The sequence below is a fragment of the Hordeum vulgare genome, chromosome 2H (genome assembly GCF_904849725.1).
Source record: "Hordeum vulgare subsp. vulgare chromosome 2H, MorexV3_pseudomolecules_assembly, whole genome shotgun sequence".
In the NCBI taxonomy this organism is placed as follows: Eukaryota; Viridiplantae; Streptophyta; class Magnoliopsida; order Poales; family Poaceae; genus Hordeum; species Hordeum vulgare.
The window spans coordinates 606,480,997-606,507,495 of record NC_058519.1 but is presented as its reverse complement, the minus strand read 5'-3'; the positions used below and the strand labels follow the sequence as shown (position 1 = coordinate 606,507,495).

Genomic DNA, 26,499 nt, shown 5'->3' with positions numbered 1-26,499 from the left:
GGGCTCCCTGACGGCCCACTAGCCCCCCTCTTTTGCTATGTGAAGGGTTTCGTTCCAGAAAAAATCATTCAGGAGCTTTTTCGTGGTTTCGCCGCCGCCACGAGGCGGAACTTGAGCAGATCCAATCTAGAGCTCCGACAGGACGATCCTGCCGGGGAAACTTTCCCTCCCGGAGGGGGAAATCGTCGCCATCGTCATCACCAACACTCCTCTCGTCGGAGGGGAGGCATCTTCATCAACACCATCTCCTCTCCAATCCCTAGTTCATCTCTTGTAATCAATCTCCGTCTCGCGACTCCGATTGATACTTGTAAGGTTACTAGTAGTGTTGATTAATCTTTGTAGTTGATGCTAGTTGGATTACTTTGTGGAAGAGTTTATGTTCAGATCCTTGATGCTATTCATTACACATCTGATCATGATTATGATTATGCTTTGTGAGTAGTTACTTTTGTTCCCGAGGACATGGGATAAGTCATGCTGATAATAGTCATGTGAATTTGATATCCGTTCGGTATTTTGATATGCTGTATGTTGTCTTTTCCTCTAGTGGTGTTATGTGAACGTCGACTACATAATACTTCACCATACTTGGGCCTAGAGGAAGGCATTGGGGAGTAGTAAGTAGATGATGAGTTGCTGGAGTGACAGAACCTTAAACCACAGTCTATGCGTTGCTTCGTAAGGGGCTGATTTGGATCCACTAGTTTAATGCTATGGTTAGACGTTGTCTTAATTCTTTTTTTGTAGTTGCGGATGCTTGCGGGAGAGGTTAATCATAAGTGGGATGCTTGTCCAAGTAAGGGCAGTACCCAAACGCCGGTCCACCCACATATCAAACTATCAAAGTAACGAACGCGAATCATATGAACATGATGAAACTAGCATGACAGAAATTCCTGTGTGTCCTCGGGAGCGTTTTTCCTCCTATAAGACTTTGTTCAGGCTTGTCCCTTGCTATAAAAGGGATTGGGCCACTTGCTGCACCGTTGCTATTACTTGTTACTTGTTACTTTTTGCTTGCTACGTTTCACCTCGCTACACAATCACTTGTTACCGCTACTTTCAGTGCTTGCAGTTATTACCTTGCTGAAATCCGTTTATCAGAGCCTTCTGCTCCTCGTTGGGTTCGACACTCTTACTTATCGAAAGGACTACGATTGATCCCCTATACTTGTGGGTCATCAGTAGCTATGTCATCCGAGAACAGTGACGGAGCTACACAAAAACTATTGAAAGGCCAAGCGTAAATGATACAAATCTGGAGAGGTGAAAAGCTAATTTTCCCCTCATCTAGGTCCTCCAAAAACAAATCTCTTCAGACTTTTTTCCAAAGCTGGGAGATGGGGAGGGGGGCGGGCCGCACCCCCCCCCCCCCCGCCTCAACAAAGCTCCGCCGGTGTCCGAGAGCAATGTCAATCCTTGCCTAGGCATGTCCGACTCCGTTCTTCTTTGCCCAACACGACCCCTCTAAGCTTTCACTTGGATTTTGCTTTATGATTTGTACTCCCTTTATTCATATTTTTTATTTATTTAAATAGATATATCTAGATGTATTTTAATATTAAATACCGTTTAAAAGATAATTAATACAATCGGACGGAGTACCACATTCGGCTCCGAAGAATCGTGCTAGCTAAGCTAGTTCACGGCATCATTAGAAACTTCGCTTGGATAAATCATCACACTAGCCTCGGAACTCGGAAGCATCGTGCTGGCTAGCTAGGTAGCGGGGTTTTTACTCACATAGTCACATGGATGCATATCTCGATCCGTGCTGAATTTTGTTTACTGGTTTCTATGGAATAGATTGCGCTGCTTACACTCATGACCATATGCGTTCGTACGTGTCCACTCTTTAATCTTCACGGAATCACTATATATAATTACTCTCGGCATCTTAGAGCAACTTCAATGGAACGGTCCATTTCGTCTCTCGGCGTCCGTTTGGGTCGGTGCGGACACAAAAGTCGGCCCACCGCGGACTCAAACGGACGCGCGTCCGCTTGGCGTCCGTCTGCCGACCCATTTCCGGTTCAATTTTGGGCCGGATTTGCGTATGCGCGGACACGAGTCGAAAACGCGCGCGCCTACTCCTCTCCCCGGGTCCGTCGATCGGTAGCTTCCACCGCCATTTCCTCCAAAAAACCTTCTCGCCCGCGCGCGCTCCCGCCCCACGCCCGCTCCCACCCCGCGCCCGCCATGGATGGCGACCTCGACCTCGACCATGAAGGCACGCGACGGGTGCGAGGGATGAAGCCATCGCGGCGGCCGCCGCACAACAACATGCATTCAAGGTCCAACACAATGGCAAGTGCTTCAACCTCTCACATTGCTTTAGGATGATCAAAGACGAGGAGAAGTTCAAGGGGCAAAATGCCGGCCTCAAGTCGCGTGGTGGGAAGCAAGCCGTGGAGGAGGTTGGGGATGGCGAGAAGGCTCGAACGAGGGGGAAGACCAACTCCAAGAAGGAGGACAAGCGGGATGCGGCATCGATCGCCTTGATCACAACCGTGGAGGGCATGATCACAAAGAAGGACTCAAGGGAGGAGAAGCGTCGACAAGAAAGAGAAGAGCAAATAAACGTCTTCTTGGAGATCCAAAGGAGGAGGTTTGACATGGAGGCGGAGAAGCAAGCACGGATGCTTGAGATGGAGGCGGAGAAGCAAGCCAAGATGCTAGAGATCTAGGCCGCCAACGCGAAGACCAAAGCCAAAGAAGTGTCTCTCGCGAGCATGATGACCGGGGTGGAGATCATGAAGGTGGATCTCAAAACCGTGTCGCCAAGGAAGAGGTCGTGGTTCGAGAAGATGCAGGCCGACATGCTCAAGTTCGACGAGGAGTGATCTATGGCGGCGAGCGCCATCTTTTTTGGATGCCAGCAGGTGTGCTGGCATGACCACGGAGCCGCGATGGCAACCCAAGTCCCACCTTTTTTGTGTGCTGGCATGTGTGCCGGCCGGCTGGGGAGTGCGCCAACATGACCATGGTGCTATTTTTTGAGGCCGACATTGTATGTCGATGCTGGCATGATGCTGGCATGAAACATGGCCGCTGGCATGGTGCTGACATGAAACATGGTTGTTGGCATGGTGCTGACATGAAACATGGCCGCTGCCATGGTGCTGACATGAAACATGGTCGCTGGCATGATCGGTCCTTCTTTTAATATATGTTGATTGCGGACATAAAATGGGTCGGTGCGTTGGACGCACTGTCGATCCAAATCTAAAACAGGAAAGACGTCGTACGGGCGGCCGACCCAAACGGACAAATAACGGACAAATTCATTGTACGTTTGGATCCGCAGTTGAAGTTGCTCTTAGTACATATATGACCAGAAATGGTTGCCCATGTAAAAGCGTATGCTTCTATACTGTGTTAAGAAAACAAGAGGAAATGGTTCTTTTGCTTCTGTTTTCCTTTGTCCAGAAATCAAACTCTGAATTGCCGTTCATATAAATAGCCAAAAGAAGAATGAAATAATGTTCTTGTCAAGACACACATCTACCACCCATGCCAGCTCCATCATCACAATCACTTCTATCGATCCTAGTAAGAGTAATTCCTAAGCCAGCCCACACTCCTTCGGGAAGCCATTGGGGAATCTCTTTGCGTCGGTGCAGTAGTTGTAGATCATGTACTTGCCCTGCACCTCCCTCAGCTGCTGCTGCTGCTTCACGTCGTCGTCCAGCCGCCCTCCTCCCCTTGCCCGGTCCATCCAGCCGCTGCTGCTGCCGGTGCCGGACGGGTCCTCGCCGCACGCCCATGAGCCGCCGGCGCTGGGCGCGCACCCGGAGGCGGTGTAGTTCCGGAAGTAGGCGACGAACGGCGCCTGCGACCAGTCGGTCTTTACAAGCCCGCCTTGCGTGGCCCAGTCGTCGGCGTTCCACAGGCAGCCGAACAGCCGCATCGGCTGGTACACCGGGAACGGCACGCCGGCGTCCCAGTGGTTCTTGAACTGCCGGATCGGCACGCCGTCCACCAGGATCCTGCAGATACAGCCCAATAATGTCTTGGCAACATAAATGCCATGGAAACTTAAAAGCATTCAAATCAGAGTTTCAGACATGTCGAACAGTGTACTGGTGTGTACAATAGGAACAGGATGAGGCTTACAGGATCTCGTCTGTGTTCCAGACGATGGAGTAGGTGTGGAAGTCCTGGGTGGGATCGAACCAGAGGCGGTACTGCATCTCCCTGCCGCCCTCGCCGTTGGCGAAGATGTTGGTGTGCAGGGTGTAGGGCTGGCCGGTGGCGTTGCCCAGGAACTCGAGGTCGACCTCGTCGTGCGTCTTCCAGTCCTTCTCCGAGATCAACTGCACCACAGCACACGACACATATGCCATTATCTTGCCAGGAACTCGTGCAAGCCATGGATGTATGGATGACGAGACGATGAACGGTCACTTACATATATGGTGGTGACGGTGCCGGCGGAGTTCCTGGGGATGAGCTTGATGTCCACGTCGATCCGGGCAAAGAGGTACGAGGTCTTGGACTTGAAGGCCGACCCCATGGCCTGGTCCAGCGTCAGGCCGATGGTCTGGTCGCCATTGCCGTCGTTGAGCACCTGCGTCTGCCCCCACAGTATCTCCAGCTGGTCCGTCGTCGGGCGACCACCGGCCGGAGAGGCCCAGGCGGCGATCATCAGCGCAAGAGCCGATAGGCTGGCTAGGAGGCGCTCCCTAGCCAACGCCATGGTTCCTGTCGAGTGAAGTGAGTGACTGTAGTGTGCGGGGGCAGCGTGCCAGCCACGGTCAAGTGCAGGATATATGCAGACTCCAGTGAGAGAAGGTGCGGCAGGATTACCGGGGTCAAATGCACATGAGGATCGATGCCGCCGGATCGATCGCATCGAACTCGGCGACGCCTTTAAAATTCTTGAAAGGTGTAAACAAGTTCAGTCATGGGCTGGCTGCTCGTCCAGTGAAGACCTAAGCATAGAAAATGCTCGAAGGTTCAGAGCTAATGGCAACGCGAGATGGGCAGAGATGCCAGAAGTTGACCACCTGGTTACGTGCCCGGCGACGAGTGAACTGCGGCAAGATTGTGGCTTCAGAATTGCTGTGACTGCGGAGCAGAGCAGACATTGGAAATATGGAATGATATGGTGGTGGGGGCTACACTGACAAGATCTGTCCTTTTAATGTTCATTCTATCTGAACTTATGTTAAGAGGGAGAGATGTATCACAATGAATATGATACATTATTTAAAAAAATGAATATGATACATCCTACATGCACCGATATCGATCTGGAATGTTAGCATTTTTTGCACATATACCCTTGGTGGTGTGCTTTTCACTTTTCAGGGTGCAGATAATAGGACCTGAATTTCCTATGAACATGCATACGACTACTCTTCAAGGACAGTAGTGCATTACTGTTGGACTCGGAAGTTAGGTGCCCGTATTTTCAAGAAAATAATCTGGGATCCATCTATCTTCTCCATGAGCGTCGACGGGGTTCAAATAAAATAAAATCCATGAAGTAAAAATGCAGTTTCCGAAGAAGAATAGGACATGAGGAGAGACCAGTTCACATAGGACACAAGGTCCTGCCGCCTCCCATGCCTTACTCATCCTCGGAGGAGTATGTGACATGTCCGTCGCCGGTGTCCGTGGACGTGAGGTCGACGATGGACGTGGATTGTTTGTCACCGTCCACATGCTACATGTGTACTGAAAGTTGGATGACGACGCGTAGAACACGCAGCTGTAGGCGTTCTCATCCTTGGCTGCTTGCGCTGCCAGCGCGTGTGCATGTGTTGATGTATCCGCATCCGGTTGCGTCGCCTATTCGTTAAAAGCGGCATGTTGAGCACACGCGGCATCGTAGGCGCAGCTGTTGATGTATCCGCATCCGGTTGCGTCGCCTATTCGTTAAAAGCGGCATGTTGAGCACACGCGGCATCGTAGAGCACCCGCTGCGCCGCAACGAAGTTCAAAATCATAGTGACCATGGCGGCCATGGCCTCCTCGCTTGCGCGTTCACCATAGATTTGGCCCTCCGACTGTCGGTGTTGCTCGAGGAGGAACAAGTACGTGTGTACGTTTATAAAAATGAATGTATGCGCGTGTATGTGAACACTTACGTGTGTATTGTGTTAAAAAAACTACAAGTACTAGCCAATGGCTGACTTATTTCCTTTCTATTAGTAAAAAAAGGCAAATAAAAATGTGTAAATCAAGTGATTTTAATTCCTAGAGGGATTGATGGAATAATTGTTGTATTGCTTGAGCCTCATGGACATATATATAGAGTACAATGATCAATTTGAAGTACAAGACAAGGTTGACGGGTTGCTTGGGGCCTTGGATGAGCAGTGGCATCATAATAAACTTTCGCTTCATGCACAACCAAGAAGGAAGGTCATATATACATAGAGTCATGGGCCAGGTGCAATGATTGCTTCTCTGCTCCCCAAAAGGATTAATATCATCTACACTTAAACGAAACCAACAGTTCCTTGCGTCATCTCCAAAGTCTGGCCACTCTCTCTCGATTTTCCTCCACTACGACCCATTAGCGGGTACTCTCAACTCTCCCTCTTTGTGCCATTGCATCAACTTGGCATTCTCTTTGTTTTGTAACAAATCTTTCAACCATGGTATTATAGGAGCATACCACATGACCTTAGCAGAAATCCTCTTCCTGGGACGCTGGCCCTCAACATTGTCACCAGGGTCATCGCAGCCGATATTATAGCACAATGCACCACATACTGTGCATGCATTCAAATTCTCGTACTCCTCACTATGGTAGAGGATGCAGTCATTAGGGCATGCATGTATTTTCTACACCTCTAATTCTAGAGGGCAGATAACATTCTTTGCTTCGTACATACTGTCGGGAAATTCATTGTCCTTTGGAAGCATCTGCTTTAACATTTTCATCAACTTTTCAAAACCCTTGTGAGATACACCATTCTCTGCCTTCCATTGCAACAATTCCTGTGTGATACCCAACTTCTTCTTGTCATCTTGGCAATTTGGGTACAACAATTTCTTGTGTTCCTCTAACATGGGCTGCAACTTCAACTTCTCCTTTTCACCTGCGCACTTTCTCTTTGCATCAGCAATGGACTGACCAATATCATCAGCGGGCTCATCTCGTGCCTCTACTTTAGCTTCTTCCCCATTGTAGTATCATCGTATTCAGGGAACAAAGGATAGCGATCATCATCCTCTTCTTCTTCATTCTCTTCCACTAGAACCCCTTCTTTTTCTGTGCTTGGTCCAACAGTTATAGCCGGACATAAAACTGGACGCATTCTTACAGACAGCACATGGACAAGACATAAAACCATGCCGCTGGTTTGCCTCACCCGCACGTAGAAAACTCTGCAAGCCATCAATGATCTGGGGAGAGCGTCGGTCATTGTACATCCATTGTCGGTTCATGTTCATTACACAAGACCGAAAAGACCAAATTAATAGAAGTTCATACACACTTATTCTCATCAAACAACATACAAGAGTATCTAGTTAAATCATTTAAATGCAATAACAAATGCAACCAAGATAGCAACTAAGGTAACAATTGATCCAACAACATAGTGATACCAAGCCTTTTTATTAATAGCATATTTTCTAATCTTTCTAATCTTCAAGCGCATTGCATCCATCTTGATATTGTGATCATCGACGACATCGGCAACATACAAATCTAATTTCATCTTCTCTTCTTCAATTCTTTTCAATTTTTCTTTCAAATACTCGCTTTATTTTTCAACTAAATTTAACTTCTTGACAAGAGGATCGGTTGCATTTCCGGTTCACATACCAGCTCCTAGATAAAAATATATATGTCAACTTGATGGGAATAATTGTATAAACGAGAAATGCATCAAAAACTTATAAAAAAGAATAGAACACATCTGAATCATAAACCGAACGAGGGCCGACGGGGACGAATATCAAGACATGGCACTATGTATACCAAACAATCATACAGGAAAGAAAACTATCTAAATCATACAAATTAATAAGATTTTTTTGTATAAAAATGATAAGAACAAGAGGATCACCAAGGTGGTGCCGACGACGAGACGGTGCAGGTGATTGACGATGGTTAAGACGGGGACGGGAAGACACTAAGTAAACCACACCTACAGAGATGCAAACTAAGAAGTTAATTTGAGCTGAATTTGCATATAAATAAAATAAACTCCCACATAATTACTCCCAAACTAGAACCCACAAATCACTATACTTATAGAGCATTGAAAGAGCTAATCTAGCAATGAGAGATGAAATGACAAAGTTGCTAACCTTTGTGAATAGTTGAATAGATGAGGTGCCTCAAATCTTGACAAATTTTGGCAAAAATGAAGGAATGAGATCGAGTAGGGGAAGAGAAAATAGAAAATGGAGAGGATGAGCTCGGGCTGAAAGAAGCATCTATATATAGTGATATATTTAGTCCCGGTTGGTGCTACAAATGAGGAGTAGAGTCCCGGTTGGAGTTGCAAACCGGGAGTAAAGGGGCTCACATGGCCCTAGCCTGACACCAGCCTGCCACCACCCCTTTAGTCCCGGTTAGTAACACGAACCGGGACTAGAGGTTCCCCATAAACCGGCACTAAATCCTAGGCTCATGAATTGGGACTAGTGGCAGCATTAGTCCCGGTCCAAAAGCCAACTAGGACTAATGCTTAGGTCCAAAGGCCTGTTTTTTACTAGTGACGGTCGAAGCAGATTGGCTTCATCGGCTCTTGAATGAGTTACTTGTTGTTGAGAAACCTGTATAGGGTGTTCTTATGAACTGCGACAATCAAACTATGATTGCCAAAGTGAGTAGTTCAAAGGATAGCATGAAGTCATCAAGACATGTTCACATAAGGTTAAAATATATCAGGAAAATGAGAAAGTCTGGAGTTATTGCACTGGATTATATCCAAACATCTAAAATTCCGGCAGATCCTTTTACTAAGGGTCTATCAGGTAATGTGATAGATAGGGTCTATCAGGTAATGTGATAGATAATGCACCGAAGGAGATGGGCATGAGACCCACAATATGAGTTGTTCACGGTGGCAACCTATTCTATGTGATCGGAGATCCCGTGAATTAGATGTGGAAGACAAGCCGTTGGTCAACTCAGAGGAAAATATCCTTACCATTGATAATACCACTTCATGAAGATGTAATACTTTCCTAACCTGCATGGCACGTTGATATACTCCCTCCGTTCCTAATTATAATGTGTATTATTTTTCAAAAAAGTCAAAGTTCTCAAACTTTGACCAAGTTTATTGATAAAAATAATAATATCTAGAATATGAAATCATTATCACTAGATTCACCTTGAAATATATTTTTATATTATATATATTTGGTATTGTAAGTATTTATATATTTTGCTGTAATGTTGGTCAAACATAGACAACCGTTGACTTTTTAAAAAACTAATACACCTTATATTTTGGAACGGAGGGAGTATATCTTAATGTGTTCTAAGTGGCTTATTGAAACAGAGATGCTGTCGTGGAGAACATCTTTTGAAGAACATACCTATATGAGTCTGATTGTTAATGTGCAATCTATGAGAGTAGGGTGCTCTCTAGTAAACTCATGAAAGGCCTCGGAGTACGACACATAAGCTCCACCTGCGGGGAACTCCCACGGAAGCCTAGTATCGGTCAAGGCTGTATGTGAAGCTAGATTCGCAGAAAACTTGAAGTCCAAGGTATAGTCCACTGTTCAAGTTGCTTACTAGTGTAGCATAGAGTTCTAGGTGGAAATTCAACTTAACAATATCCATTGCAGTACCGGTATATAATCATTGTTTTGGAATCAAAGGAAAATTTTGCGTGCCTCTAGGATCTGGTGGGGGATTGATGAAATTTAACCATTTTGGGCCAGCCCAATGACCATTTTCAGAAATTCCTAATTAATCCTAGAGGTCCACTTAACCCATTCGTGCAAGACAAGAGGTGGAACTAAAGTTTAATCCCACATTGCTAGTTTGGTAGGAGTTGAACCTCCTTACAAGCGAGGATGTCTATACACATGTATGAACATGAGAACAAGAGAGACATACACACGCGCTCCTCCTTCGCCGCCGCCTCGTCACGATGCGCCGCGGGTTACGGAAATGAGCCAAGCCGATGACTAAATTGTTGCCACATCGCTGCCTGTTCGCGACAATAGGCCTACTAGCCTCTTCATCACGTACGCCGACGACCACTTTTCGGATGATGACTTGTTCCCCGACGTCAACAACCTCTTTGACAACATGGCCGGTGACGACGGTAACACCAATCCCACTGCTGATGCTGCTGCAACTCAGTCATCACGTACGCCGACGACCACTTTCCGGATGATGACTTGTTCCCCGACGTCAACAACCTCTTTGACAACATGGCCGGTGACGACGTCAACGCCAATCCCACTACTGATGCTGCTGCAACTCAGGACGTGTTCGTGTTTTTCTTGTTTGAGTTCCTGCCGCAACTTCTTGTTCTAGTTTTTATTCTAGATATGTTATGTTCCTACTCACCACTTCAAATGCTACTTACATACTTTGTGTATGATCGCATGACTTGTCTTATAATTGTTTTGATTGTCATGATTTATCTACTATTTTTGCTAGTAAAATCATAAGGTAAATCGTTCATATTTCGAACATAGTATATTCGTCAGCATGCTATATCCTTGTATATGGCCTTCAGTTCAACAGTATTGGTCAGCATCATCACCATTTTATTGAACAAGTACGTACTAAACAAGAACTAAGCGGTGACACATATTCTAGCTGCCGGCCCACTAGCCGAGGAAAGATTTGCAAAAGGAATAGATATACCCTACCTCCCCGTAACGTTAACAATAAAAGTCAGAGCTATATTCAGGATGAAATTGGCAAACACACGTTTCAACTTTCAAGTGTTCGAAGAATTGGACCGGATAATCTAATAATAGCTTCTGTTGTCCGTAGGAGCAAAGTGACCTAATTATCCTAGATAGCTTGTCGTTGTAGACTCATCGGGTATATGATGTACACTCAGCAAGCATGATAGATCGATTAATATAGGTATGTGCTTGTGGTAGCCATGAGCGCGCAATACCGGAGGAAAAAGATTTGGCTGCATGTACGCACTAGCCATAGCGGCATGAAAGTTGGAAAACCCAACACTGGGGGAGAAAAGAAGAAGGCCCGCATGCCCACACATAACACACGCACACAGGATGCCTCCTGAAGTTCACTATAAAAACACGGCATGGGAGCGTGTGTCTTCCACAGTCCACGCTACTGCTGCCTGCCACTGCATACCACTACTACCAATACCACCCAGAACCCAACCATCTCCATCTTTCCTTCTCATTAGCTCCCAGTCGCCATGGCCGTGAACAACACCAAGCTGGCTGCCGTGGCGGACGCCGAGAACCCGGCAGTGACGTGCTGCGACGTCGACGACTCCGAGTCCTCCATCGACTTCGCCGGGCGTGCTAACTGGCTTCGCGCGGCGGTGCTGGGCGCCAACGACGGGCTGGTCTCCACGGCCTCCCTCATGCTCGGCGTCAGCGCCGTCAAGCCCGAGGCGCGGGCCATGGTCGTCTCCGGGTTCGCGGGACTCCTCGCCGGGGCGTGCAGCATGGCAATCGGAGAGTACGTGTCCGTCTGCTCCCAACGCGACGTGGAGATCGCGCAGCTGGACCAGGCCGGCAAGCGTGGCGGCGACGAGGAGAAGGAGCTGCCCAGCCCAGCCCAGGCCGCCGCGGCCTCCGCACTGGCATTCTCCGTCGGGGCGCTCCTACCGCTGCTGGCCGCCGGGTTCATCGCGGGCTACAACGTGCGTGTCGCCGTAGTGGTCGTCGTGGCGACGTTGGCGCTGGCCGCGTTCGGGTGCGTGGGCGCCGTGCTCGGGCGAGCCCCCGTGGCGAGGTCGTGCGCGCGGGTGGTGGTGGGCGGGCTGGCCGCCATGGCCGTCACCTTTGGGTTCATGAGGCTCTTCCGAGCCAGCGGCGTATGAGAGACTCACAAGGCTTTCGTCGCCGTTCTCGCGTGTGTACTCACGTACGGCATCGTCCATAACTATCTCGGAAGGGAATAAAGTACTAAAGTACTACTAGCCCGGGTGACATATTTTCTTTCTGTTAGTGATAAAACGACAAATGAAAATGTTTAAATCAAGTGATTTCAATTCCTTTCCATGTGTACTATTGTCTTCAAACGAACGGTTATTTTATCCATTTTTTATCCTTTTGGGCTGCCCATCCGTTCAGCGTTCGTTCTATTTAACATTTGGATCGACAGTGCATCCAAAACCTGCGACCCATATTCGGATGCGTGGGCACCATGCTTGGGTGCCCCCCCACCCCCCGGCGAGGTCGTGCGCGCGGTGGTGGTGGGCGGGCTGGCCGCCATGGCCGTCACCTTTGGGTTCATGAGGCTCTTCCGAGCCAGGCATATGAGAGACTCACAAGGCCTTCGTAGGCCACCGTCTCCTACGTACATCATGCACGGGCATCGTTTATACTATTCTCGGAATAAAATTGACAGTACTTGTACCTATTTTCGTGTTTTGACCCATTGAAGAAGTTTAGCTAGATCTGATCCTAGCGTGTATAAAAGTTTCATGATGTGACCTTTTTCATATTGTCGTGGTCCATGAAGGTAAGGTATAGCAACCTATCGCGGAGGTCCCTGACAGCAGGGGAGGAATTAGCTTGTGGCTATGCCTAGGGCTAAATTAGCTTCAATGGTGTATTTTATAGATTTTTTGTATTTTGTAAGAAGGTATTACAAAGACTATTATCACTACACATAGAGCATATAGCCCCATTAATTTTCCCTAGGCTTAATTCCGCCGTTGCCTGACAGTAGGGTTGCACACCTACCGTAAAAAAAATTGGATGCTCTCCGTACCTACGTTATGGTTGCGATGGAGCCCCCCGCTCCGCGCGCTCCTTTCTTTGGGATGCCGCGGACAAGGCTTTGGGCGTGCAATGCCTCATCGCTTGGGACCGTGTTCTACGTCTAAAGGAGGAGGGTGGGCTCGGGGTCCGTGCCCTTCCCATCCAGAACAGATGTCTCCTGATGAAGGTTCTGCACCGCCTGCACTGAGGCCAAGACGTGCCATGGGCTCGTCGGGTGTGGTCTAAACTCGGGTGTTCCCTCCTAACCCCGACGATGGCTGCCTCGCTCCCCGGCCAGCACTCGTCCTGACTTGCTAAGCTCATGCCAGTGTAGCACGCGGTCTCCTCTGTCTCCATCGGCGACGGGCGCACTACTGCCTTTTGGCTTGATTCGTGGCTGCTGGGCAGCCCTTTGTTCGGGCAAAGAGGGGGTGGGGGCCGGGGGTGCGTCGGTCGTTAGGCCGTATCTTTGCCGTCTGCCTACCTTCTCTTTCCCATCTGCTGACAGACATCAAAGTGGGGGGAGGGTGAGGCCTGTGCCCTTTGCCGTCTGCATTTCCCTTCTTTGCCATCAGCTGGCAGACGACAAAGATATGGCTGACGGTAAAAAGGCCCTTTGCCATATGTTTTCTAGAAGCTGACGACAAAGAGGCTATTTGCCATCAGCCAACACACGACAAAGAACTGGCTGATGAGAAAATCTCTGATTCCAGTAGTTATAGCCAATTAAGACTCTTGTAATCATAGGCCTACTATGCATTATATAAACCGAGGCGAGGCTGGTTGATAGCCAATCTCATATTGAGACACGTAAAGATCATTACTCATAGGGTTTTAGACCAGAACATACGGTCTTGACATAGATTAACTCTATACTCGATACTTCATCATCAATATAAACAAGAGTAGGACGTAGGGTTTACCTCCATCAACACGGCCCGAACTTGGGTAAACATTGTCACATTTATCTCTTGTTACCCGTCGATCCAAGATCCACGGTTCGGGACTCCTTACCCGAGATCCGTCGGCTTTGACACCGACATCCCCCTTCAAAAATTAAAAAAGGAAAATAACTACTATTCTATATTTTCTTGACCTTATTTATACAAAAGAATTAAGACTTTTTGAATTTTTATATACACATTTAACTTTGAGCCCCGTTCATTTTCTTCCAAGATTCATCACTGAGTAATACTCCTTTCGTTCGAAATTATTTATCGTCAAAATAATTTCAAATAAATATATGTAAAATTAAAATATATCTAGATATATTCATCTATCCAACGAGTATTTCCGGACGAAGAGAGTAGCAAACAAGCGACCAAATTATCGCTAGTCGTTGTAGACTATTTCAATACAAAAATGCTAGATATACAAAGAGTTACATTAAATTACACTCTGGCTAGGATTCTTTCTTTCTAACTAACCACGCCTCCCCTTATTTTTAAGAGGGGTGGGACCCTCATTTCTCTTAATCTCAAATCAAAGTCTATCCCTTTGTAAAATCTATGTAAACTTATGTATATGTAGCATTGCTGATTTTGATATGATGTACACTCAGCAAGCACGATGGGTCGATTAATGTACTGTAGTTGTGTAATCGTGGTGGCCACGGGCGCGCAATACCGGAGCTCAAATAAGATGTGGCTGCATGTACGCACTAGCCATAGCGGCATGAAAGCTGGAAATCCCAACATCGGGGGTGAAAAAGAAGACGACCAGCATGCCCACACCACACAAGACGCGATCCTCATAGCTCCTCAAATTCACTATAAAAACACACCAGGGGAGCGTGTGTTCGTCACACTACTGCTGCCAGCCACTGCACAATAGCACTACTGCCACCCCGAACCCAACCATCTCACTAGCTCCCAGTCGCCATGGCCGTGAACAACACCAAGCTGGCTGCCGTCGTCGATGCCGAGAACCCGGCTGTGGTGTGCGGCGACGTCGACGACTCCGAGTCGTCCTTCGACTTCGCGGGGCGCGCCAACTGGCTGCGCGCGGCGGTGCTGGGCGCCAACGACGGGCTGGTCTCCACGGCCTCCCTCATGCTCGGCGTCAGCGCCGTCAAGCCCGACGCGCGCGCCATGGTCGTCTCCGGGTTCGCAGGCCTCCTGGCCGGGGCGTGCAGCATGGCCATCGGAGAGTACGTTTCCGTCTGCTCCCAACGCGACGTGGAGATCGCGCAGCTGGAACAGGCCGGCAAGCGTGGCGGGGACGAGGAGAAGGAACTGCCGAGCCCAGCCCAGGCCGCCGCGGCCTCCGCGCTGGCTTTCTCCGTCGGGGCGCTCCTACCGCTGCTGGCCGCCGGGTTCATCGCGGGCTACAACCTGCGGGTCGCCGTAGTGGTCGTCGTGGCGACGTTGGCGCTGGCCGCGTTCGGGTGCGTGGGCGCCGTGCTCGGGCGGGCCCCCGTGGCGAGGTCGTGCGCGCGGGTGGTGGTCGGCGGGCTGACCGCCATGGCGGTTACCTTTGGGTTCATGAGGCTCTTCCGGGCCAGCGGCATATGAGAGACTCACAAGGCCTTCGGCGCCATCGTCGCCTACGTACATCATGCACGGGCATCGTTCATACTATTCTCGGAATAAAATACACAGTACTTGTATCTACGACGGACAACTTTCCTGTCTTAACCTTTTGATTTTGAGGAAGTTTAACGAGATCTTACGTAGTGTGCACAAATTTCAAGATCTGATCTTTTTCGTATAGCCAGGTTCATGACGGTAGCGTATAACAGTTTATCACCGAGATCACTAGTAATAGGGTTGCACGTTTATCGTAAAAAAAAATCTAAGTTACAGACACAGTATGCGTGCGTGCTTATCACCGAACCCCTAGGCGGTAGGGTTCCATATGTTACCGTGAGCCACTGCATTAGTAGGCCATTTTTCTATCGCCAGGGACTTCAGCGGTAGGTTGTCATAACCTACCACCAAGGGGTCCGACGGTAAAAGAAGAGTCAGATTTCAAAAAATTTACACACCAAGATCAGATCTGGCTCAACTTCATTAAAAGGGACGAAACACAAAAACTGTCCTACCTACGACTAACTTATTTGGACGCGTCTATCAAATGGTTGTTGGCTCGTTAGACATACAAACATTTTATCTTCCCAAATCGGTATTAAGAAAAGTGTCATGTCAACATGCAAAAAAAAAGTACCCACGAGTACATGGGTGGACGCATTCAATTTGGGTTTTATAATTTTTTAGAAGTCATAACTTTTAAAAAGAACATCAAAATTGTGACCTGTTTTCACTTTGAAATCTTCGAAATGTGCTCTTCGAAACTAGATCCCGTATAAGTATGTTTCGACAAAAAAATTTGTGTGCAATTTATTACCTATTTTGTATAACTGGCCAGCCGTTAGTGTGCAACTTTCCTCCTACTCGTGAACATATAGTTTTCACTAATGTGAACAGATGTGAACACGTTTACTTCGGGTTCTATTATCCTAAGAAATGTCTTAACTTTTGAACCGAACATCAAAATTACATTCTTCTTTCACTATTGGAATCCTCATGATATGCTCATCGAAACTAGATCATACATGGGTATGTTTCGGCGATCTTTTTTCTGTGCAATTTACTGCTAGTTTGTACAACTCTCTAGCAGTCAATGTTTAACTATGAGAAAGTTAGTGTGCAACTTTTCCCCATACCCGTGGACATGCATTTTTCATTATTGAAGCCTTCACCCCAAACTATCCCCTACCAGTGAGACGTGATACTTTGTCCGGGACACTAGCCAATTGTCTAGTAGTCGGTGTGCAAACTTCCACTCTACCCACGGATGTGCAGTTTTTACTATTTGTTGCCTTGTCCAACTGCCTAGGAGTGGATGTATAACTTCATCTGTTGTCGCGGCCAACTATGCCAACAAGAGGGTGCAACTCCACGATTGTGCATGTGCGATAATGACAATGTGCGTCGCAACTACCTCAACCATGATTGTGCGATTATAAAGTTGTGTGTGTGTAACTCAAGCAGCCGTGCTTGAAGTACTATCCAACGAGAGTGTGCAATCCCTCTCTATGCATAAGAAGCTATGTCAACCCGGGTGTGCAACTCCACAGTCACATGTGAGCAACTACTCCTCCATGCGTGTGCAACTCCCGAAGCCCGTGCAAGAACAACTAGGCTGAGGAGAGTGTGCAACTCCATAACTGTGCTTGTGCGACTATGCCGAAGAGAGTGTGCGACCCCCATAGCCGTGCGTGTGCTACTATGCTAAAGAAAGTGGGAAAATCTGAAACCGTGCTTGAGAAACTATCCGATGAGAGTGTACAACTCAGCGGCCCTGCTTGAGCTACTATCCCCCCCCCCCTAATGAGAGGGTGCAGCTCTCCGGTCCCGTGTGTGCGACTATTCCCTAGCACAACTCCCATACTCGTGTGTGAGCTACTATGCTGATGAGAGTGTGCATCTCCGCAACGTGTGTGTGCGACCTATACTAATGAGAGCGCGCAACTCTGTGACCGTGCATGTACGATTGTGAGGACGAGCGTGTGCAACTCCCTGATCGTGCATGTACAGCTATATCGACGCACGTATGCAATACTCGTAGTCGTGTTTAAGCTAGTACGCCGACAAGAGTGTGCACTTTCATGGTCGCTCGTGTGCGACCATGCCGATGAAAGTGTGCAACTCTGCGTGTGCAACTATGAGAACGAGTGTACAACTATATTCTCACCGTGTGCGACTATGCCGACGAGAGTATGCATCTTCAAGCCCGTGCATGAGCTACTACCACGATGAGTGTGCATCGATCTCTTGGTCTTTTGTGTGTGTGACTACACCAACGCACGTGCAACTCCGCAGTCATACGTGAAGTACTATGCCGACGAGAGTATGCAATTTCTGAAGCCATTGAGAGTGGACACTTATGCCCACGAGAGTGTGCAATTATGTGGCCATGCTCGTGTGACTATGCGGACGACAGTATGCTACTCTGCTGATGAACATGTGCAACTATGCTGATGAGAGTGTGCAACTCTGCACCCATGAGCAAGATACTACCTTGACGAGAGTATGGAGCTCCATGGTCATGTGTGTGCAACTCTCGCAGTCATGCATGAGCTACTATGCGAATGAGAGTGTGCACCTTAGTGGTTGAGCGTGTGCGACTATGTCGAAGAGAGTATCCAACTTCGTGACCGCACTTGTTCGACTATGTTGATGAGATTGTTTAACTCCGTGGCCATGCATGTGCGGCAATGGAGACGCGTGTGCTACTCCGATGTCATGCATGTGCAACTATGCTGACAAGAGTGTGCATCTTCACGGCCACGCATGTGCGGCTACGCCAACGAAAGTGTGATGCTCCATGGTCTTTTTTGTGCAACCATGCTGTCGTGCATGTGTAAATACTTCAATCATGAGTGACCTATTATGCTGATGAGAGTGTTCTACCATCTCAACTACCCTTGCCCCAATGATATTTGCAACTTCATTTGTTGCCCCCGGCCAACTGCTTACCCAACGGTGTGCAACTTTGTTTGTTTCCCGAGCAACTATCTACCACCCATTGTGCAACATCGTCTACTGCCCTGGCCAACTGCTTAGCAGTCGATGTGCACCCCGCTATTCCCTGGATGTGCAGATTACATCATGTTTAACTTCCCCTTGCCGTGTGAGATATACAACTTCGTCTGTTGCCATGGCCGAACTATTGCAATTGATGTCCGACTTTCTTCCCTAGCCGTGCACACTCTGGCTCCAACTATCCCTACCAATAGGATGTGCAACTTCTGCAGCTACCCCGGCCAACTGCCTGACATTACATGTGCAGCTTCTTCGGGTTAATCATGAAATGTGGTTGCCCTATTAGAGAGAAAAACTCTGATGCTAACAAAATCAAATTGTTGCTAAAAATCTAATATCATTCAAATACAAAAGAGATACATGAACATAATTTAAGGTACCGAACATTCAATGTGGGTCTGACACGTCATCTAGCTAACTTAGTATCGCTCTGTGTGAAACTTTCTAATGATCATATCCAATCGAGTCAGCTTTAATCACTAATTCTCCGCAAGGAGGTTCGATTCCCCATCTCAATCGTTGATCCGAGCTCGAAAACCAAAGAATACAACAGCCGTAGTCAAGCATGAGGAGAACAGAGGCTCGGACGACGCTATACGGGGTGGCGAAGAGATAGCCGCGGTCGAGGCAGACGGCGACCTTGGCAGGGAGCGGAACGTGAACTACTCTTCCTTCCTAGTGCTTGGCCACTGGCGAGGTGGCCATGACCGAGGCAGACGGACGTGCTCGTGGTGACGGCCACTTCTGTCGATATGGTCGCGACTGGGACGTACGAGCGAGGGTGCCAGTGTGTTTGGGCATAGCCGAGCCAGACAATCAGGCTTGTGAGTGATGCAGTCAAGGAGGAAAGGCGGGCTCGTGGTGTCCTCGAGTTCCATCGCGACGGAATCTATGGGGAAAACGATTGTAAAAGGAAAAGAGGAAAAAGGGGATGATTGGTGGGGTTCAAGTGATTTTAATAGTCTATCTTGGATATGTATTCTAGAAACATTTCGTTTCGAACCGTAATTTCTTTCTGGTGTAGACAAAAATGATTTTGCGGTGCGGGATTTTACGAGATCCGCTAAAGATGCTCTTAGTACCATCGGATGTGCAATTTCCAAAGGTTGTATCATGAAATGACTATATTTGCAACTACAACTACTATAAATGCCACCAAAAAATTAACTAACAAAAAAAGATGTTACCGTCATACATACTCCCTTCATTTCTAAATATAAGACCTTTAAAAAATATTACTATACACTATATACGCAGCAAAATGAGTAAACTTATACTCTAAAACATGTCTATATATATTTATACGTAGTCTATAATGTAATCTCTAAAAGATCTTGTATTTAAGACGGAGGAAGTATTTCCTATTTATGATTAAAAAAATATGGTTGGGACGGTGTTTGACCAACTGTCTAGCAAATAATGTGCAACTTTGTCTGTTGCCTCGCGAACTCTTTAGTTGTTGATGTACAACTTTCCCACTATTCTATCATGGATGTGTGATTTCCACCATCTCAACTTTGACTAATTTCCTAGCTTTTTTTTTTTGAAACATGGTCCTTAGGGCCCGATACATTAATAAAGTAGAAGAGAGTTTTTCGGTTAATTAACGGAAACCCGGACGAAAACCGTTACAACACGCTCCAAAAAAGGCACCATCAACACATCGACCCTCGGGGCCGCACATCCAGCGAGCCGTCAGCTCCGTCGCCCGAACAATCCGTAACCGACACCCTACAACCAAAATCGAAGCCGTCGCTTCGGTATCCACACCAACTCCGAGGCCACGCATGAGACGAGCCGCCCGATCTGTCGCCCGAGCAACCAAAACCGACACCCTATAACTATCTTCAGAGCTGCCGCTCCGACATACAGAAAGAGACCCCACACACTGACCCCGAGGTCGTACATCAGGCGAGCCGTTTCCCGGCCAATTGCACAAACGTGAATGTGCAACATCGCGTGCTTTCTCTAAAACTACCGTTTGTGCAAAACATCGCCGTAAGCATGTCAATTTTAGCATAACATATCACTTAAAAGACAAAAAGATGTATCAAACAGAATGGAGCTCCGTAGAGTAGCAATTCAAATCGATTTGAATGTACAGATCGATTTGATCTCCATAAAGCTCCATATAGTTCTCCATAGAACGGAGGTCCATAGAATGTACAGGTCGATTTGATCTCCGTACATACACACCGCAAGGGACATGAATTCAACACTATGTGACTATCATTAAGATCCATATGCACAGACACATAAGCTAGCACTCAGATCCGTCCACCTCACATGAGCGAACTAGTAAACGTAACAATTCACACACACCATGAGAGAAAGAGGCACACCATACGAGAGGAAAAGAGTTTGCCATGAACGGTATGGCTGCAACGGCCGCGACTCAAGGTCGATGCATCCATGCGGTGGGAGGTTGCCACAGCTTGCAGGCTTCGATGCCTAGCCAACGAGCAGGGAGGTCGATGGGGAGACGCGCGTCAGATCGAAGATGGCTGCCTTGCTGTCATACGTGTATCCCATTGATGCGGTGGACAGCTGTGCGTAACACTGTAGCCATGAATAGGGGCATTTGTGAGGTGCGCCTATAAGTATGGATGTAGACACAGGAGATTGTTGTATTAGACTCTGAATCACAACGATGTTACAGAATACTACAGCAAGGGATAGTTACGGAGCATTACAGAGTGAGTTTCAGCTAGCAAATGATGATTGAATTAAGGGAAGTGAGGGCCCCCATCTAAAAATCAGGGAGGGACATGTTTAGTTGGTTAGCAAGGAGTGTGTAGATGTATGTAAGACTCCACACGTCTAGCATTTTTGCTCTGAATCCTCACCTACCTATCTCTGCTCCTCACCTATTTTTCTATGTACCTCATCTCCTTCCTTCTATAAAGCGGACTACGATCTCATCCCCTTTTCCCCTTGTAGCGATCCTCTGGATCAATGGATCGTTACAACTGGTAATCAGAGCCTGGTCGATCCCGCTACCCAATTTCATTTCCATATCATCGATCTCATATCCTCTCCATTGGATCACAATATCCACCGCTGCAGGTGCGGGCTCATTTCGATTGCTGGCGCAAAATCCCCAGCGGGGTTGATATGATTTGGAGCGAGGCGACGACGCCCCGGTCCAAACCATCAGCCGAGATCCGCCACATACTCACAGCCATGTGTGAAACCTCGGGGAAATAAAGTCGTTGCTCGAATCACTGCTCAAGCGGGTGGCCGCAAGTCAGCTCGCCGCCAACAAGCACGTGGAGGCCCAACTCACCTTTGACGAGCATGTCTCCAGCGATCTGTCCCATCTGCGCAAGCAGGTGGATCTCACACAGTCCGATGTCGACCAGGTGCGTCAGCACAACGACCAGTCCAAATCGATAGCCTCGCTGTCTCCACGCCACCAGCCGCACGCATCCACCGCTCCTCAACCAAAGCAGTCGTTCGTGCGCCTGGCCAACGCTCGGCCACCCCTCATCGGGTACGCCCGACCGTGTCACTCTCTAGAGCGGCGCAGTCGCGCGCCCAACAGAAAGCCTACCAGGAGGAGCACCTGGACACTGATACTCTCAAACGTATCTATAATTTTTGATGGTTTCATGTTGTTATCTTGTCATTTTTGGATGTTTTATGTACCTTTTATATCTTTTTTGGGTCTAACTTATTAATTCAGTGCCAAGTGCCAGTTTCAGTTTTTTCTGTGTTTTTGGCTCTTTTCAGATCTGATTTTGGAACGGAGTCCAAAGGGAATAAAATCCCCGAAATAAATTTTTCCCGAACGGAAGAAGATCAGGGGGCTTGAGGGCCAAGGCAGGAGAGCTATAGGGGCCCACAAGCCATGTAGCCGCCACCAGGGGGCGGCGGCTAGCAGGCTTGTGGCCTTCCTGCCGCCCCCTTGACCTAGCTCCTTCGCCTATATATTCCCTAAAATACAGAAAAAATCAGGGAATCCACGAAAACACTTTTCCGCCGCCGCAAGCTTTCGTTTCCGCGAGATCTCATCTGAAGACCCTTCCCGATGCCCTGCCGGAGGGGACTTTGGAGTTGGAGGGCGTCTACATCAACATCATCGCCCTCCGACTGCACATTGAACTACTGAGTAGTCCTCCTTACGTGCTAACCAAGCGTTCTTAACATCCTGATCAGCCGTAGCGGGTGGTTCATCTCCTAGCGCAGCATTAAGGACATAATCCTTCTTCCCAGCTTGTAAGATTAGCTTAAGATTACGAGCCCAGTCTACAAAGTTGCTACCATCATCTTTCAACTTAGCTTTCTCTAGGAACGTATTAAAATTCAGGGTGACTGTCGCGTGAGCCATGATCTACAACACAAATATATTGAAAGTGGACTTAGACCACGTGCCTCCACGCTCATCGGACCACACATATCGGTATGTATGATTTCCAACAAGTCACTTGCACGCTCCATTGTTCCGGAGAACGGAGTTTTAGTCATCTTGCCCATGAGGCATGGTTCGCACGTGTCAAGTGAATCAAAGTCAAGTGACTCCAAAAGTCCATCGGCATGGAGTTTCTTCATGCGCTTTACACCAATATGACCTAAGCGGCAGTGCCACAAAAATATGGCGCTATCATTGTTAACTCTAACTCTTTTGGTCTCAATGTTATGTATGTGTGTATCGCTATCAAGATTCAATATGAACAATCCTCTCACATTGGGTGCATGACCATAAAAGATGTTACTCATAGAAATAGAACAATCATTATTCTCTGACTTAAAAGAGTAACCGTCTCGCAATAAACAAGATCCAGATATAATGTTCATGCTCAACGCACACACTAAATAACAATGATTTAAGTTCATAACTAATCCTGATGGTAACTGAAGTGAAACTGTGCCGACGGCGATTCATCAACCTTGGAACCATTTCCTACGCGCATCGTCACTTCATCTTTCGCCAGCCTTCGTCTATTCCGCAGTTCCTATTTCGAGTTGCAAATATGAGCAACAGAACCGGTATCGAATACCCAGGCACTACTACGAGAGCCGGTTAAGTACACATCAATAACATGTATATCAAATATACCTGATTTTTCTTTGGCCGCCTTCTTATCTGCCAGATACTTGGGGCAATTGCGCTTCCAGTGACCCATACCCTTGCAATAGTAACACTCTGTTTCAGGCTTAGGTCCAGCTTTGGGTTTCTTCGTCGGATTGGCAACAGGCTTGCCGCTCTTCTTTGAATTACCCTTCTTGCCTTTGCCGTTTCTCTTGAAACTAGTGGTCTTATTCACCATCAACACTTGATGTTCTTTACGGAGTTCAGACTCTGCGACTTTCAGCATCGCAAACAACTCACCGGGTGACTTGTTCATCCCTTGCATGTTGTAGTTCAACACAAAGCCTTTATAGCTTGGCGGCAGTGATTGAAGGATTCTATCAGTGATAGCCTCTTGCGGGAGTTCAATCCTCAGCTCAGCTAGACGGTTTGAGTACCCAGACATTTTGAGCACATGTTCACTGACAGACGAGTTCTCCTCCATCTTGCAAGCATAGAATTTATCGGAGGTCTCATACCTCTCGATCCGGGAGTTCTTCTGAAAGATAAACTTCAACTCCTGGAACATCTCAAATGCTCCATGACGCTCAAAGCGACGTTGAAGTCCCGGTTCTAAGCCATACAAGACTGCACATTGAACTACTGAGTAGTCCTCCTTACGTGCTAACCAAGCGTTCTTAACATCTTGATCAGCCGTAGCGGGTGGTTCATCTCCTAGCGCAGCATTAAGGACATAATCCTTCTTCCCAGCTTGTAAGATTAGCTTAAGATTACGAGCCCAGTCTACAAAGTTGCTTCCATCATCTTTAAACTTAGCTATCTCTAGGAACGTATTAAAATTCAGGGTGACTGTCGCGTGAGCCATGATCTACAACACATATATTCAAAGTGGACTTAGACTATGTTCAAGATAATTAGAGTTTAACTTAATCAAATTATACGCTAAACTCCCACTCATAAAGTACATCTCTCTAGTCATTTGAGTGGTTCATGATCCACTTACACTAGCTCAAGTCCGATCATCACGTGAGTTGAGTATAGTTTCAGTGGTAAGCATCACTATGCTAATCATATCATCTATATGTTTCATGATCGACCTTTCGGTCTCATGTGTTCCGAGGCCATGTCTGCACATGCTAGGCTCGTCAAGTTTAACCCGAGTGTTCCGCGTGCGCAACTGTTTTGCACCCGTTGTATGTGGACGTTGAGTCTATCACACCCGATCATCACGTGGTGTCTCGAAACGACGAACTGTAGCAACGGTGCACAGTCGGGGAGAATACAATTTCGTCTTGAAATTTTAGTGAGAGATCACCTCATAATGCTACCGTCGTTCTAAGCAGAATAAGGTGCATAAAAGGATTAACATCACATGCAATTCATAAGTGACATGATATGGCCATCATCACGTGCTTCTTGATCTCCATCACCAAAGCACCGGCACGATCTTCTTGTCACCGGCGCCACACCATGATCTCCATCAACGTGTCGCCATCGGGGTTGTCGTGCTACTCATGCTATTACTACTAAAGCTACATCCTAGCAAAATAGTGAACGCATCTGCAAGCACAAACATTAGTATAAAGACAACCCTATGGCTCCTGCCGGTTGCCGTACCATCGACGTGCAAGTCGATATTTTCTATTACAACATGATCATCTCATACATCCAATATATCACATCACATCGTTGGCCATATCACATCACAAGCATACCCTACAAAAACAAGTTAGACGTCCTCTAATTTTGTTGTTGCATGTTTTACGTGGTGACCATGGGTATCTAGTAGGATCGCATCTTACTTACGCAAACACCACAACGGAGATATATGAGTTGCTATTTAACCTCAACCAAGGACCTCCTCGGTCAAATCCGATTCAACTAAAGTTGGAGAAACCAACACTTGCCAGTCATCTTTGAGCAACGGGGTTACTCATAGCGATGAAACCAGTCTCTCGTAAGCGTACGAGTAATGTCGGTCCAAGCCGCTTCAATCCAACAATACCGCGGAATCAAGAAAAGACTAAGGAGGGCAACAAAACGCACATCACCGCCCATAAAAACTTTTGTGTTCTACTCGAGAAGACATCTACGCATGAACCTAGCTCTGATACCACTGTTGGGGAATGTCGCATGGGAAACAAAAATTTTCCTACGCGCACGAAGACCTATCATGGTGATGTCCATCTACGAGAGGGGATGAGTGATCTATGTACCCTTGTAGACCGTACAGCAGAAGCGTTAGTGAACGCGGTTGATGTAGTGGAACGTCCTCACGTCCCTCGATCCGCCCCGCGAACTATCCCGCGATCAGTCCCACGATCTAGTGCCGAACGGACGACACCTCCGCGTTCAGCACACGTACAGCTCGACGATGATCTCGGACTTCTTGATCCAGCAAGAGAGACGGAGAGGTAGAAGAGTTCTCCGGCAGCGTGACGGCGCTCCGGAGGTTGGTGATGATCTCGTCTCAGCAGGGCTCCGCCCGAGCTCCGCAGAAACGCGATCTAGAGGAAAAACCGTGGAGGTATGTGGTCGGGCTGCCGTGGAAAAGTCGTCTCAAATCAGCCCTAAAACCTCCGTATATATAGGTGGGAGAGGGGGGACCTTGCCTTGGGGCTCAAGGAGCCCCAAGGGGGTCGGCCGAGCCAAAGGGGGGAAGGACTCCCCCCCAAACCGAGTCCTACTTGGTTTGGTGGGTGGAGTCCTTCTTTCCTTTCCCAGCTCCTCCTTTTTTTCTTTTCTCTTTGATTTTTCTTCCAATGCGCATAGGGCCCTTTTGGGCTGTCCCACCAGCCCACTAAGGGCTAGTGCGCCACCCTCAAGGCCTATGGGCTTCCCCAGGGTGGGTTGCCCCTCCCGGATCAACTCCCGGAACCCATTCGTCATTCCCGGTACATTCCCGGTAACTCCGAAAACCTTCCGGTAATCAAATGAGGTCATCCTATATATCAATCTTCGTTTCCAAACCATTCCGGAAACCCTCGTGACTTCCATGATCTCATCCGGGACTCCGAACAACATTCGGTAACCAACCATATAACTCAAATACACATA

General features: G+C 47.6%; 3 protein-coding genes across 3 annotated transcripts; 2 read left to right on the top strand and 1 right to left on the bottom strand.

Annotated features, from left to right (window-relative positions):
• Positions 1–3,437: 3,437 nt before the first annotated feature.
• Positions 3,438–4,758, bottom strand: LOC123430760 (probable xyloglucan endotransglucosylase/hydrolase protein 25). Its single transcript, XM_045114599.1, has 3 exons — positions 4,415–4,758; positions 4,120–4,319; positions 3,438–3,992 (listed from the first exon to the last, which is right to left on the bottom strand). Exons 1-3 carry the CDS (start codon positions 4,700–4,702, stop codon positions 3,569–3,571), a joined length of 912 nt encoding a protein of 303 aa, XP_044970534.1. The 5' UTR covers positions 4,703–4,758; the 3' UTR covers positions 3,438–3,568.
• A 6,500-nt stretch (positions 4,759–11,258) lies between these two features.
• Positions 11,259–12,152, top strand: LOC123430759 (vacuolar iron transporter homolog 5-like). Its single transcript, XM_045114598.1, has one exon. It carries the CDS (start codon positions 11,346–11,348, stop codon positions 11,976–11,978), a length of 633 nt encoding a protein of 210 aa, XP_044970533.1. The 5' UTR covers positions 11,259–11,345; the 3' UTR covers positions 11,979–12,152.
• Positions 12,153–14,687: 2,535 nt separating this feature from the next.
• On the top strand, positions 14,688–15,549 carry LOC123430758 (vacuolar iron transporter homolog 5-like). The gene has a single exon (XM_045114597.1). It carries the CDS (start codon positions 14,745–14,747, stop codon positions 15,375–15,377), a length of 633 nt encoding a protein of 210 aa, XP_044970532.1. The 5' UTR covers positions 14,688–14,744; the 3' UTR covers positions 15,378–15,549.
• Positions 15,550–26,499: the final 10,950 nt, after the last annotated feature.

Excerpts from the sequence above, each read along its gene's own strand:
- LOC123430760 (XM_045114599.1), bottom strand. The coding sequence starts at position 4,702 with ATGGCGTTGGCTAGGGAGCGCCTCCTAGCCAGCCTATCGGCTCTTGCG. Across the intron at positions 4,320-4,414 it reads GCACCGTCACCACCATATAT|TTGATCTCGGAGAAGGACTG; the intron begins GTAAGTGACCGT and ends GCTGTGGTGCAG. Across the intron at positions 3,993-4,119 it reads TGGAACACAGACGAGATCCT|GATCCTGGTGGACGGCGTGC; the intron begins GTAAGCCTCATC and ends CTGTATCTGCAG.
- LOC123430759 (XM_045114598.1), top strand. The coding sequence starts at position 11,346 with ATGGCCGTGAACAACACCAAGCTGGCTGCCGTGGCGGACGCCGAGAAC.
- LOC123430758 (XM_045114597.1), top strand. The coding sequence starts at position 14,745 with ATGGCCGTGAACAACACCAAGCTGGCTGCCGTCGTCGATGCCGAGAAC.